The 13,860-nt window shown below is 43.8% G+C and overlaps 1 protein-coding gene and 1 long non-coding RNA gene across 5 annotated transcripts; one reads left to right on the top strand and one right to left on the bottom strand.

The window, feature by feature from the left end:
• Positions 1-940: 940 nt before the first annotated feature.
• Positions 941-13,381, bottom strand: LOC118384075 (E3 ubiquitin-protein ligase synoviolin-like). 3 transcript variants are annotated; one of them, XM_052517238.1, is made up of 16 exons: positions 13,113-13,381; positions 10,962-11,113; positions 10,772-10,864; positions 10,319-10,471; positions 10,100-10,148; positions 9,448-9,551; positions 9,082-9,208; positions 8,206-8,305; positions 7,939-8,004; positions 7,659-7,775; positions 5,204-5,364; positions 3,778-3,927; positions 3,365-3,511; positions 2,953-3,136; positions 2,750-2,862; positions 941-2,591 (listed from the first exon to the last, which is right to left on the bottom strand). In XM_052517238.1, the coding sequence occupies exons 1-16, from the start codon at positions 13,228-13,230 to the stop codon at positions 2,392-2,394; spliced, it is 2,034 nt and encodes a 677-aa protein (XP_052373198.1). In that variant the 5' UTR covers positions 13,231-13,381; the 3' UTR covers positions 941-2,391. The 3 variants fall into 3 exon arrangements, with proteins under 3 accessions (XP_052373198.1, XP_052373209.1, XP_052373200.1); XM_052517249.1 differs by lacking the exon at positions 13,113-13,381 and adding an exon at positions 12,897-13,015; XM_052517240.1 differs by lacking the exon at positions 13,113-13,381 and adding an exon at positions 12,720-12,976.
• LOC127929307 (uncharacterized) lies at positions 5,575-7,154 on the top strand. Of its 2 annotated transcripts, none has more exons than XR_008134342.1 (3): positions 5,575-5,850; positions 6,611-6,676; positions 6,809-7,154. It is a non-coding gene; the product is annotated as an uncharacterized LOC127929307 (long non-coding RNA). The 2 variants fall into 2 exon arrangements; XR_008134352.1 differs by having other exon boundaries at positions 5,575-6,296.
• Positions 13,382-13,860: the final 479 nt, after the last annotated feature.

Raw genomic sequence — 13,860 nt, 5'->3', positions numbered from 1 at the left:
AATGCGTCTCAACACATGTGAACAAGAAATAATTTATTCTCGGTTGGTGCTCTTTTCCTCAGTTTAGGGCTGGATTCAACCCACATCGCCGGAGACGGCGCCTTAAAGGTAATTTCCTATTGAGCCGACATGTGCAGCGTTTACCGTGAATGCAGTCTCTGGGACTCTGGGAACATTACCTTTAATTGTCAATAGTGCTAGGGAGTGATTGAAGAGCCCCTACACTACCACTATAGTAAATGTGAAAAAACGAAGAGGGAGCACAGAGGCGACAGGTTTTCCACCAGCTGAGTAGTTTGTGTCGTTCTGTCTTTTCTAGATAGCAGAGATGAATATTCAGCTCCTGATAGTGAACCCAGCAATGAATATTCAGCTCCTGATAGTGAACCCAGCCATGAATATTCAGCTCCTGATAGTGAACCCAGCCATGAATATTCAGCTCCTGATAGTGAACCCAGCCATGAATATTCAGCTCCTGATAGTGAACCCAGCCATGAATATTCAGCTCCTGATAGTGAACCCAGCCATGAATATTCAGCTCCAGATAGTGAACCCAGCCATGAATATTCAGCTGATAGTGGACCCAGATAGTGAACCCAGCCATGAATATTCAGCTCCTGATAGTGAACCCAGCCATGAATATTCAGCTCCTGATAGTGAACCCAGCCATGAATATTCAGCTCCTGATAGTGAACCCAGCCATGAATTTTCAGCTCCTGATAGTGAACCCATCCATGAATATTCAGCTCCAGATAGTGAACCCATCCATGCATATTCAGCTCCTGATAGTGAACCCAGCCATGAATATTCAGCTCCAGATAGTGAACCCAGCCATGAATATTCAGCTCCTGATAGTGAACCCAGCCATGAATATTCAGCTCCTGATAGTGAACCCGTTGGTGTAGTACATCCCAACAAAGACGTGACCTCTGACAACAGCAACATTTCATTGGTTTATTCTGCATTATGTACAGATCCTAGTAAAACTTTACAATATGTACAGGTTAAATCAACCCACTTTCCTATTAAGTTATAATAAACCCGCCCGCAGCAAAATCTTGAGAAATCAGAAATTACAAAAACAGAAAGTATAATCTCATCACTCAGGACGCTATGGCTACACCCTATTCCCTAGATAGTGCACTACTTTCAACCAGAGACCTATGCACTACGTAGGGAATAGGGGGCCCATTTCAGACATTGCTTTAACTCAAGGGTCAGGCCTCCATGTAACACAGTCTGACAAGCAGGACAATAAGGGGGAATACATTTTACAGTGACGAAGAAAAGCAACCTCTCACAGGTGGATTGACTCCACGGTAGAAGGAGAAGTAGCAGTGACCTGAGATTTAAAACACTTGTCCACTTTGCTGTCACTGACCAAGAAATCAGCTCTCAGGTAAGGTCTGTATTTGAAGAAGTCAAGTCAGTTCTATTTAAAGAAATCAGGTCTGAGGTTCGGTCTGTATTTGAAGAAGTCCGGTCTCCGGTCAGGTCTGTATTTGAAGTAGTCCGGTCTCCGGTCTGTATTTGAAGCAGTCAGGTCTGTATTTGAAGAAGTCCGGTCTCCGGTTAGGTCTGTATTTGAAGAAGTCCGGTCTCCGGTCAGGTCTGTATTTGAAGAAGTCAGGTCTCCGGGCAGGTCTGTATTTGAAGAAGTCCGGTCTCCGGTTAGGTCTGTATTTGAAGAAGTCAGGTCTCCGGTCAGGTCTGTATTTGAAGAAGTCCGGTCTCCGGTTAGGTCTGTATTTGAAGAAGTCCGGTCTCCGGTTAGGTCTGTATTTGAAGAAGTCCGGTCTCCGGTCAGGTCTGTATTTGAAGAAGTCAGGTCTCCGGTCAGGTCTGTATTTGAAGAAGTCCGGTCTCCGGTTAGGTCTGTATTTGAAGAAGTCCGGTCTCCGGTTAGGTCTGTATTTGAAGAAGTCCGGTCTCCGGGCAGGTCTGTATTTGAAGAAGTCAGGTCTCCGGTCAGGTCTGTATTTGAAGAAGTCCGGTCTCCGGTCAGGTCTGTATTTGAAGAAGTCCGGTCTCCGGTTAGGTCTGTATTTGAAGAAGTCCGGTCTCCGGTCAGGTCTGTATTTGAAGAAGTTCTGGTCTGTGTGTTTGAATATCACTCCTCAGTAGTGAAGAGTGGTGAAACAAAACACCTGCATATGGATCGTAAGATGTCAGGCAGTTGAAAAATAAAATAATCTTGCTTTTATTATGTTCCAACAACAAAACGGTTGTTCCTTCTTCCTCTCTCTTGGCTGTCTGAGTTTAAACAGCATAAAACGCAGAGCCAGGAGGGGAAAAAAAGAGAAAAAATAAAATACATCTCTTATTATTGATTGGTAATCAATAATGTATTGATTGATAAGTCAGTTCCCAGAATGCATCAGTAGGCATGTATCAGTGGTCAGGAGGAGGGGGTGTGGTCTCGAGTTTGCGGAGACGACGGCGCCTCAGCTCTGAAGGGTTGGGCTCTCCGTCTTCGCCGACTTCCTCTCCATCTCCTTCCTCTTCATCCCGCTGGTCTTCACTGTCGCCCAACGTGGTAGAGTCTGGCTGGGAGAAACCTGTGGCCCCATTCACAGCTTCAGGTTCAGCGGCTGGAGAGTAAGAGACAGAGGAGCGAAACAAAAGTGAGAAAATGTGTCTACGGTGTAAAAAACACACCGCTTTAAAATCCCACTAACAGCTAGTCCAGATTCCTACAAAATGATTCATGTTCACTTCACAATATCAGTCAGTCAATAGGAGGACTTACCTGTACTGCTCTGAGAGTCGTTCTCCTGGTTCTCCTGGGTTTCTGCACTAGTGGAGGGAGGAGATGATCCGCTGGCCTCTCCAGCAGCGCTGCTGGTTTCTGACTGAGGAGGACTGAGGAGCAAATGAGTAGCATGATAATCATAGGCTAAACAATACATGGAAATGTTGACCCGCATAAAAATGAAAACAAGGCATCATTACGTGAGCGTGGCGACGGTAGTGAGGTAGTGGTGGATGTTGAGCATGGCAGCGTCCAGTAGAGTGTGGATGTTGTGGAGACACTGCAGTCTGGCCTCCAGGCCTCTACGGCCCTCCTGCTCCAGCTCCCTCAGCTCAGCCTCTGACATGGTGGACAGGGCCGGGGGAGGAGGGGGCATGGATGACACTGGGACAGAACACACAGCATAACAAGGTTATTCAAGATACCAGCCTTAATACAGATTTGTGAACATCTTAGCCTCCCTCAGCAACAGCCCTCCCTCAGCAACAGGGTAGATAAGAACAAAACTGTTGCTAGAATTGTTGAAAATGGTAGCCCATCTACAATACTATTTTCATGATGGAGGCTTCCTTTATAAGTGAAGGAGTAAGTAGGAATGAATCCAGATCTTACCAAACGGTGGAGGTGGTGGTGGCATAGTCAGCCACGGAGCTGAGGGGAACGGCGGGGGTGGGAAGGAGGGGAAGGGGAACCCAGGCATAGGGCCTCCTGGAGCAGGAGCAGCACCGACTGTACTGGCCCCTGTGGAATGACTGGTACCTGATTCACACAAGGAGAAATTATGACTTCAATGTTCACACAGACACTTTAGGGCTGGTCTTCCAGACCCAGAGGAAGTCTAGTCCTGGACCAAAAAGCTCAATTGAGAATATAGGTATTGAACAGGCCATTTCGTCATCTAGGTCAGAGAAACCTCTAATTGACTAGAATGTGAAGATTGGTCTGCGTCTACCCTCCCATTCAGAAAAGATAAGACTGACAATTTGACAGATGCCTTAGTACCAGAGAGTAGAAATGAGACTCACCAGCGCCCTGAGTCTGAGCCGTCTCTGTGGCCCCAGGGGTGTCTGTGGCCCCTGGGGCACCGGGAGCACCAGCAGGGGGGGCCGCTCCAGGGAAGGGCCCCCAGAAAGGAAACAGCCCTGGGGGGAAGTGGGGCATCATTCCAGGGCCAACTAGATGAGACAAGGGGACAAGAGGACGCATGTCAGTCAGCCGCTTGGGAGGCAACCCAGTTTACAGCTACTAACTTCATGAAACTATTAGTGGGTTTCTATCAGATATCTGGTAACTTCATGAAACTATTAATGGGTTTCTATCAGATATCTGGTAACTTCATGAAACTATTAGTGGGTTTCTATCAGATATCTGGTAACTTCATGAAACTATTAGTGGGTTTCTATCAGATATCTGGTAACTTCATGAAACTATTAGTGGGTTTCTATCAGATATCTGGTAACTTCATGAAACTAGACTCAGAAGAAAAAAATAAGAAACGTCCCTTTTTTTTAGGACCTTGTCTTTCAAGGATAATTCGTAAAAATCCAAATAACTTCACAGATCTTCATTGTAAAGGGTTTAAACACTGTTTCCACATGCTTGTTCAATGAACCATAAACAATTAATGAACATGCACCTGTGGAACGGTCGTTAAGACACGAACAGCTTAGGCAATTAAGGTCACAGTTCTGAAAACTTAGGACACTAAAGAGGCCTTTCTACTGACTCTGAAAAACACCAAAAGAAAGATGCCCACAGGGTCCCTGCTCATCTGCGTGAATGTTCCTTAGGCTTGTAGGCCTGTTGTAAGGCAGGTCCTCACCAGACATCACCGGCAACAACGTTGCCTAAGGGCACAAACTCACCATCACTGGACCAGACAGGACTGGCAAAAAGTGCTCTTCACTGACGAGTTGCGGTTTTGTCTCAGGGGTGATGGTCGGATTTGCGTTTATCGGCGAAGGAATCAGCTTTACACGGAGGCCTGTACTCTGGAGCGGGATCGATTTGGAGGTGGAGGGTCCGTCATGGTCTGGGGCGGTGTGTCACAGCATTATCGGACTGAGCTTGTCGTCATCGCAGGCAATCTCTTTTTTTTTGTTTACCCCTTTTTCTCCCCAATTTTGTGGTGTCCAATTGTTTAGTATCTACCATCTTGCCTCATCGCTACAACTCCCGTACGGGCTCTGGAGAGACGAAGGTTGAAAGTCATGCGTCCTCCGATACACAACCCAACCAAGCCGCACTGCTTCTTAACACAGCGCGCATCCAACCCGGAAGCCAGCCGCACCAATGTGTCTGAGGAAACACAGTGCACCTGGCGACCTTGGTTAGCGTGCACTGCGCCCCGGCACGCCACAGGAGTCGCTGGTGCGCGATGAGACAAGGACATCCCTACCGACCAAACCCTCCTTAACCGATGGAGCCATTACTCTGTGTGGTGCTACCCACCGTTCCCAGGTGGACCAGGGACAGGGGCGTTGGCGGGTGCTGCTGGGGCAGGGGGCTGGGCAGGCGCTGGGGTGGGGGGCTGATTGGGGTTAGAGGCCCGGAGGACATCCATACGACATGTAGGACACGTCTGCTGTCTCTGGAACCAGGAGCGAAGGCAACTGGGACACAAAATGAAGGAAAAGGTTAGTTAGCTACACAGAGTCTGGAACCAGGAACGAAGGCAACTGGGACACAACATGAAGGAAAAGGTTAGTTAGCTACACAGAGTCTGGAACCAGGAACGAAGGCAACTGGGACACAAAATGAAGGAAAAGGTTAGTTAGCTACACAGAGTCTGGAACCAGGAACGAAGGCAACTGGGACACAACATGAAGGAAAAGGTTAGTTAGCTACACAGAGTCTGGAACCAGGAACGAAGGCAACTGGGACACAAAATGAAGGAAAAGGTTAGTTAGCTACACAGAGTCTGGAACCAGGAACGAAGGCAACTGGGACACAACATGAAGGAAAAGGTTAGTTAGCTACACAGAGTCTGGAACCAGGAACGAAGGCAACTGGGACACAACATGAAGGAAAAGGTTAGTTAGCTACACAGAGTCTGGAACCAGGAACGAAGGCAACTGGGACACAAAATGAAGGAAAAGGTTAGTTAGCTACACAGAGTCTGGAACCCGGAACGAAGGCAACTGGGACACAAAATGAAGGAAAAGGTTAGTTAGCTACACAGAGTCTGGAACCAGGACACAAAATGAAGGAAACGGTTAGTTAGCTACACAGAGTCTGGAACCAGGAACCAAGGCAACTGGGACACAAAATGAAGGAAAAGGTTAGTTAGCTACACAGAGTCTGGAACCAGGAACCAAGGCAACTGGGACACAAAATGAAGGAAAAGGTTAGTTAGCTACACAGAGTCTGGAACCAGGAACGAAGGCAACTCGGACACAAAATGAAGGAAAAGGTTAGTTAGCTACACAGAGTCTGGAACCAGGAACCAAGGCAACTGGGACACAAAATGAAGGAAACGGTTAGTTAGCTACACAGAGTCTGGAACCAGGAACGAAGGCAACTGGGACACAAAATGAAGGAAAAGGTTAGTTAGCTACACAGAGTCTGGAACCAGGAACCAAGGCAACTGGGACACAAAATGAAGGAAAAGGTTAGTTAGCTACACAGAGTCTGGAACCAGGACACAAAATGAAGGAAACGGTTAGTTAGCTACACAGAGTCTGGAACCAGGAACCAAGGCAACTGGGACACAAAATGAAGGAAAAGGTTAGTTAGCTACACAGAGTCTGGAACCAGGAACCAAGGCAACTGGGACACAAAATGAAGGAAAAGGTTAGTTAGCTACACAGAGTCTGGAACCAGGAACGAAGGCAACTCGGACACAAAATGAAGGAAAAGGTTAGTTAGCTACACAGAGTCTGGAACCAGGAACGAAGGCAACTGGGACACAACATGAAGGAAAAGGTTAGTTAGCTACACAGAGTCAGGAACCAGAAACGAAGGCAACTGGGACACAAAATGAAGGAAACGGTTAGTTAGCTACACAGAGTCTGGAACCAGGAACGAAGGCAACTGGGACACAAAATGAAGGAAAAGGTTAGTTAGCTACACAGAGTCTGGAACCAGGAACGAAGGCAACTGGGACACAAAATGAAGGAAAAGGTTAGTTAGCTACACAGAGTCTGGAACCAGGAACGAAGGCAACTGGGACACAAAATGAAGGAAAAGGTTAGTTAGCTACACAGAGTCTGGAACCAGGAACGAAGGCAACTGGGACACAAAATGAAGGAAAAGGTTAGTTAGCTACACAGAGTCTGGAACCAGGAACGAAGGCAACTGGGACACAAAATGAAGGAAAAGGTTAGTTAGCTACACAGAGTCTGGAACCAGGAACGAAGGCAACTGGGACACAAAATGAAGGAAAAGGTTAGTTAGCTACACAGAGTCTGGAACCAGGAACGAAGGCAACTCGGACACAAAATGAAGGAAAAGGTTAGTTAGCTACACAGAGTCTGGAACCAGGAGCGAAGGCAACTGGGACACAAAATGAAGGAAAAGGTTAGTTAGCTACACAGAGTCTGGAACCAGGAACGAAGGCAACTCGGACACAAAATGAAGGAAAAGGTTAGTTAGCTACACAGAGTCTGGAACCAGGAACGAAGGCAACTCGGACACAAAATGAAGGAAAAGGTTAGTTAGCTACACAGAGTCTGGAACCAGGAACGAAGGCAACTCGGACACAAAATGAAGGAAAAGGTTAGTTAGTGACATAAAAATCAGAAAACTAACAGGACCAGCAAAAACACAAAATGGAACAGAAATGACAAGTCAAATATCAAAAATATTTTCTTATTTTCTACTTTCTGATACCTTTCGGTCTAAAGTAAGTATAGCGTAGATCCGTTCTGTCTAAAACAGGAATAGTATAGTAGTATCCATAAAATACCTAGAGTGGAAGATATGGTTGCAGGGAAGTTTCTTGGCTCCAGTCACCATCTCTTCACGACAGATGATACACACGTTGTCTGAAGCCAGCAGATCTTCAGGAGTGGCATCTGGGTAACTGCAGAGACACACATCCAGTTCATTGACCATGAACTAAGTCCACGGATGTTTAGTCAATGTTTTTCATCCTAAAATTATGAAAATGGTAAGAGGAACGATTTTTTCCCCCCCGTTGTGGATACCCCAAAATAACAAAGAAAACAGATGAATTGCACACTCACAGTGTATTCATGTTGCGGATGGCTCGCCGTGACATTATTGCATCTGTTACTGCTTTCTTGAACTGCCTAAAGAACAGAGGACAGAATCCAGAAATTCCGGTGTTCTAATGGCTACATCTGCCTCGTATAACAACAAAAATGATAAGAGAAGACAATCTGTTGGCCAGGTAACATACGGAGTCGTCAGAGAGCCCTGGCTTCCAGGTCTAAGAATTTTAGAACGGTATCTTTTAAATCTAGGGTTTAGAGAGTAGCGGTGTTGCTCACCTCATAGCCAGGTACATGGGCCGGATGGCGAATAGGGGGAAGGTGTGCACCTTTATCATGATGGTCATGAACACCATGTACAGGAGGACCTTGATGAAACCTGGGAGGGAAGAGTGGAGAGATTTCTTACTGAAGTGGGATGTTATACATACATACATACATACATACATACATACATACATACATACATACATACATACATACATACATACATACATACATACATACATACATACATACATACATACATACATACATATATGACCAGTTTCCTGGACACAAAACAAGCCTAGTCTTGGACAAAAACATGCTCAATGAACATGCTTTTCATTCTAAGAAATGCAGCTTAATGTGAATTAACGAAGCTCAATGTGGACCCAAGAAACTGGACCTTTAAAGTTGCATAGCAAGTGTAGAGCATCTTTAGCAATATAGGTATCATACCAGTGTAGAGCATCTTTAGCAATATAGGTATCATACCAGTGTAGAGCATCTTTAGCAATATAGGTATCATACCAGTGTAGAGCATCTTTAGCAATATAGGTATCATACCAGTGAAGAGCATCTTTAGCAATATAGGTATCATACCAGTGAAGAGCATCTTTAGCAATATAGGTATCATACCAGTGTAGAGCATCTTTAGCAATATAGGTATCATACCAGTGAAGAGCATCTTTAGCAATATAGGTATCATACCAGTGAAGAGCATCTTTAGCAATATAGGTATCATACCAGTGAAGAGCATCTTTAGCAATATAGGTATCATACCAGTGTAGAGCATCTTTAGCAATATAGGTATCATACCAGTGTAGAGCATCTTTAGCAATATAGGTATCATACCAGTGTAGAGCATCTTTAGCAATATAGGTATCATACCAGTGAAGAGCTCGGTGTAGAGCATGTAGACTGCTTTGTTGTCCCAGGGGTTGTCACTCTGGAGGTGAACAGTGTGGAGGGTGTACTTGATGAAGGTGGTGAGCACCATTGTCATCAGGATGGCATACTAAACAACAACAGTGTTATTATTCTGAGAAGTGTGCTGAAGTATAACCAACTGCTTTGATTCATCAAAACAATGAAAACTACTAATATATATATATTGTCATGTGACACTTTACTCCTATATGCCTGCTATATATATATATATATATATATATCAGACTATATATATATATAGCAGGCATATAGGAGTAAAGTGTCACATGACAGATTCAGAAAAAAACAATTTATAGTTTAACAAACCTCAAATCCAAAGACTAGTTGGACAGAGGCCCCTCGGGTGATGATACTGTGACAGGCATGGTTAACAAACAGGAAGTCCAGGATTCCCAGCAACACCATGAGAGCTGTGTGAGAGAGACACAATGATTTAGATCATCTGTCCATTCCTCCCAGCCATTTTGACTGAACACACTAGTACAGGCCCAGACATTATTGCCCTAGTTGCCCCAGTTGCGTTATCAAGCTACAATGTAGCATATAGCTTTATTTATTTTATTTTATTTAACTAGGCAAGTCAGTTAAGAACAAATTCTTATTTTCAATGACGTGTTAACTGCCTGTTCAGGAGCAGAACGACAGATTTGTACCTTGTCAGCTCGGGGATTTGAACTTGCAACCTTCCGGTTACTAGTCCAACGCTCTAACCACTAGGCTACCCTGCCGCCCTTAAGAAACACACATGGTACTAAAAACACCAGTTTCACATGGCTGTGACTAAATCAGTCACACTCCAATAAGTAGTAACAACTACAGTACTGAGATACACTGTAGGGTCTATTAAAAGACAGTATAACCCATACTGTACTGTAAACCACTGAAGGGCCCATTACAAAGATACTGAATATCACTGGGTGGGCCTTTAACACCTTGAAGAGATATAACCCATACTCACAGAACACCCTGAAGTGGAAGACCCAGGATATATTAGGACTTCTCTCCATCTGAGTGAGGTGGGAAAATACCATCAGAACACAGACAGACAGACACGTGCTTTCCTTTCACATTCATTGTCACTTTATAGACGGTAAACATGTTTCTTGTAAAGTAACGAAAATGTCTGAACTATGTGAAATATCTATACAAATGTGTTTAACATGTAACAGCCTCTCACAAAGTCCACCCTGTCCTCAGCCAGCCAGTGGAAGCACTTGATGAAGAGCAGCAGGGTGAAGAGGCCTACGAAGCGGGGAGAGAAGTCATCCCTGAACACGGTAAAGGCCAGACACGTCTCTGTGACAGCATACCAGGATCGCTCTATCAGATGCTGAAGGAAGAGGAAGTTGAATCTTAGTGATAACCTTTTTACACTATCGAACTGACCCAACCTGTACTGGCTTTTTGTTTTCAGATTTTCCTTTCCAGCGTCAGTCTAACAAATATGGTGGATGTGTAACCAAGACAACACAGCTCAGGAATGAGTAGAGGGTATGATGGTTGCCTAAGCAACAACAGCATCACATTACATAGAAGTCCAGTTCCACTTATTGAGAAATACAGATCTGGTAATCTAATAAACCAAGCAGGAGTAAACAAATGCTGAAATATCATTTAAATTGGTCCATACCTCCATCTCCGCAGCTCTCAGTTGTCCGAAGAAGATTTTACGCATGAACTTTCCCAACAGGAACACCAACACAAACGCCTGGATGTACAACACCTGACACAAAGAGGAGTGGGAGGGAAAGCCACGTTACAGACCATACATCTGATAAACATGTCAAACAGGGGAATGTAGAGAACTAGTGTGTACTCACTGCCATACTGGGGCTACTCTTAGTGAGGTAGACCACAGTGGGGTAGAACTGGTGTTTGAGAAAGTAGGCATGGGCAATCACAGCTCCAGTCAGAGCCAGACTGGTGGCAGTCACCAGGCCTGCACGCACCATGGTGTAGGCAGTATCTACAGCTGTGTGGTAGGACGACAATCAGAATGTAGAGCAGGTTAGGGTATTGTCATTTCATAATCTTGGCTGTTGGATAATACAATTGCTTCCTTATAGCTCACTAGATAGCTAACAAGTAACAGTCACTGAATAAATACATGTATGTTGACAGCTGCCTAGGGGCCAAGTGTAAACAGAGCAATGTTTCAACTGTACAAAAATATAAAAACGTAACATGCTAAAATTTTCGAAGATTTTACAAAATTAGTTCATACAAGGAAATAAATCAATTGAAACAATTTTCAGCTTCCGTGAATTGTGTACAGCATCTTGCCACATGGGGCTGTGCATTATCATGCTGAAACATGAGGTGATGGTGGCAGATGAATGGCATGAAAATGGGCCATAAGATCTCGTCGCGGTATATCTGTGCATTTCAAATTGCCCTCGATAAACTGCAATTGTGTTCGCTTTCCGTAGCTTATGCCTGCCCATCCCACCCCACCATGGGCCACTCAGTTCACAACGTTGATATCAGCAAACCGCTCATCCACACGACACGATACACGTGGTCTGCTGTTGAGAGGTCGGTTGGATGTACTGACAAATTCTCTAAAACAACATTGGAGGAGGCTTATGGTAGAGAAATTAACATTCAATTCTCTGACAACAGCTCTGTTGGACATTCCTGCAGTCAGCATGCAATTTCACGCTCCTTCAAAACTTGAGATATCTGTGGCAATTTGTTGTGTGACAAAACTGCACATTTTAGAGTGGCCTTTTATTGTCCCCAGCAAATTCAAATCAAACTTTGTCACATGGGCCAAATACAACAAGTGTAGACCTCACAGTGAAATGCTTACTTACAAGCCCTTAACCAACCGTGCAGTTCAAGAGTAAAACGTTAATTTACCAAATATACGAATGTACAAAGTTATAAAAAAGTAACAATAAAATAACGAGGTTATATACAGGGGGTACTGGTACTGAGTCAGTGTTCGGGGGTACAGGTTAGTTGAGGTCATTTGTACATGTAGGTAGGGGTGAAGTGACTATGCATAGATAATAAACAGCGAGTAGTAGCAGGGTACTCAGCTTCTTGATATGCCACACCTGTCAGGTGGATATATTATCTTGGCATAGGAGAAATCCTCACGAACAGGGATGTAAACAAATTTGCGCAGAATTTCATAGAAATACGCTTTTTGTGTGTATGACACATTTCTGGGATCTTTCATTTTTGCTCATGAAACATGGGATCAACACTATACATGTTGCGTTTACATTTTTGTTGAGTCTAGATTGACTTCTTCACTCAATTTAATCAAGCCTTAATTTCGTTCAAACTAAAACTGCATTGTTGATATGCCATATTTAAATCTAGATATAGATATATCGGATGACAAGTTAATAACAAGACAGCTAACAGGACAGCCAATACATAGCTAGTTAACAATGCAATGTTATAGCTGAGGGGGTGTGTTAGCTAATCTGGGTTGGAAGGGACCGCTAGCTTGGCTGCTCTTGCTCTGCATAGCCGGCTATTCTGGTAGTTAGCTGTACAGTAATGTTACTGCAGTGCGAAACTAATATGGACAGCTAGCTAGCTAGCTAACGTTAGCTACTCACGGACTCGATGTCGTTTTTGTCACGGAATTCACTTGTTGATCTTGTTCCAACGTTTTGATTGGGGCGTTCAAAATTATTTACAAGATGTATCAAGTCCCTCAACTATATTACGACCAATTACTTTTCCCTTCTTCAAGCATTTCGCTGTATATTTTAACTAACAGTTATATTATATACCCCAAGTCCCAAAGACGCCCGAGTCTCCGATACGTGTTTATCTTTGGCTTGCTCCTCCGAGTGGCCACCTCACTTCCGGGGAAATCCAAAGTAGCAAGAGAGATTGAAATGAAGTGTGCAGAGAACAAACCTCTTTTCACATTATTTAAAGATAAATATTTCAATTATTTTGAAATAATCAGTAAATGTAAAAACTGGAAAAAAAGCAATACTCACCACAAAAGTATTTAACAAATTGAAAATTAATCTTGATATGTAAATACTCCCTCCCTGTCTGTTGGGTTAATGCACTCGTTTGTATATTTGTTTGTTGTTTTGTATTTGTTATGTGCATAATAAAAAGAGATTAAAGTGTATATGCGCTCGATGGAAACCTTTTGTTGGCTGTTAAACGAAGAAAAGCAAATAGATAACAAGCTGACGTTGCATTCCAATAGAAACGGTGACACTCGATTGACAGAATTCCCGTAGGTCGTTGTAGCCAACTACCGTTAGACTGTTATCAATGGGAGTGCATGGGTTTTCACACCAGCGTACCCCGGCTTATTTTTTTGGCATTGGATTTGTACCGTGGTGACTGGTAAAGACCATATTTTAGTAGATATACGGTAACTCAACGCGGACCAATAGATGAACAGGGATATATATTTTACCAATGGTGGTCTGGCAAGTTGATTTCCTACCACGTACTAGTGCCAATCAAATGATGGGTTTTATTAACCGTAATGGACTGTAGTGCCGCACCATTAAAATGTCAGCATCGCAACTGAAGTACCCACCAATGCTTGTTTTTCAAAATAAGTTGTCGTGACAGACAAGTATTCACAAAAGTGTTTTAAAAAATAATATAAATCAGGTGAATAAACATGTAGTCATGGTTACCCATTATCGGTTAACTTTGTGCTAATGAAGTTGATTCTGTCATATCAGAATAATGCCACAAACTGTACCCTACACAAACTTA

This window comes from Oncorhynchus keta, chromosome 4 (genome assembly GCF_023373465.1).
Source record: "Oncorhynchus keta strain PuntledgeMale-10-30-2019 chromosome 4, Oket_V2, whole genome shotgun sequence".
Classification (NCBI taxonomy): Eukaryota; Metazoa; Chordata; class Actinopteri; order Salmoniformes; family Salmonidae; genus Oncorhynchus; species Oncorhynchus keta.
Note: the sequence above shows the minus strand (reverse complement) of the source record. Positions and strands in the feature narration are given on the sequence as shown.

Excerpts from the sequence above, each read along its gene's own strand:
- LOC118384075 (XM_052517238.1), bottom strand. The coding sequence starts at position 13,230 with ATGCACATAACAAATACAAAACAACAAACAAATATACAAACGAGTGCA. Across the intron at positions 10,865-10,961 it reads AGAGTAGCCCCAGTATGGCA|GTGTTGTACATCCAGGCGTT; the intron begins GTGAGTACACAC and ends TCTTTGTGTCAG. Across the intron at positions 10,149-10,318 it reads CTGAGGACAGGGTGGACTTT|ATGGAGAGAAGTCCTAATAT; the intron begins GTGAGAGGCTGT and ends CACCTCACTCAG.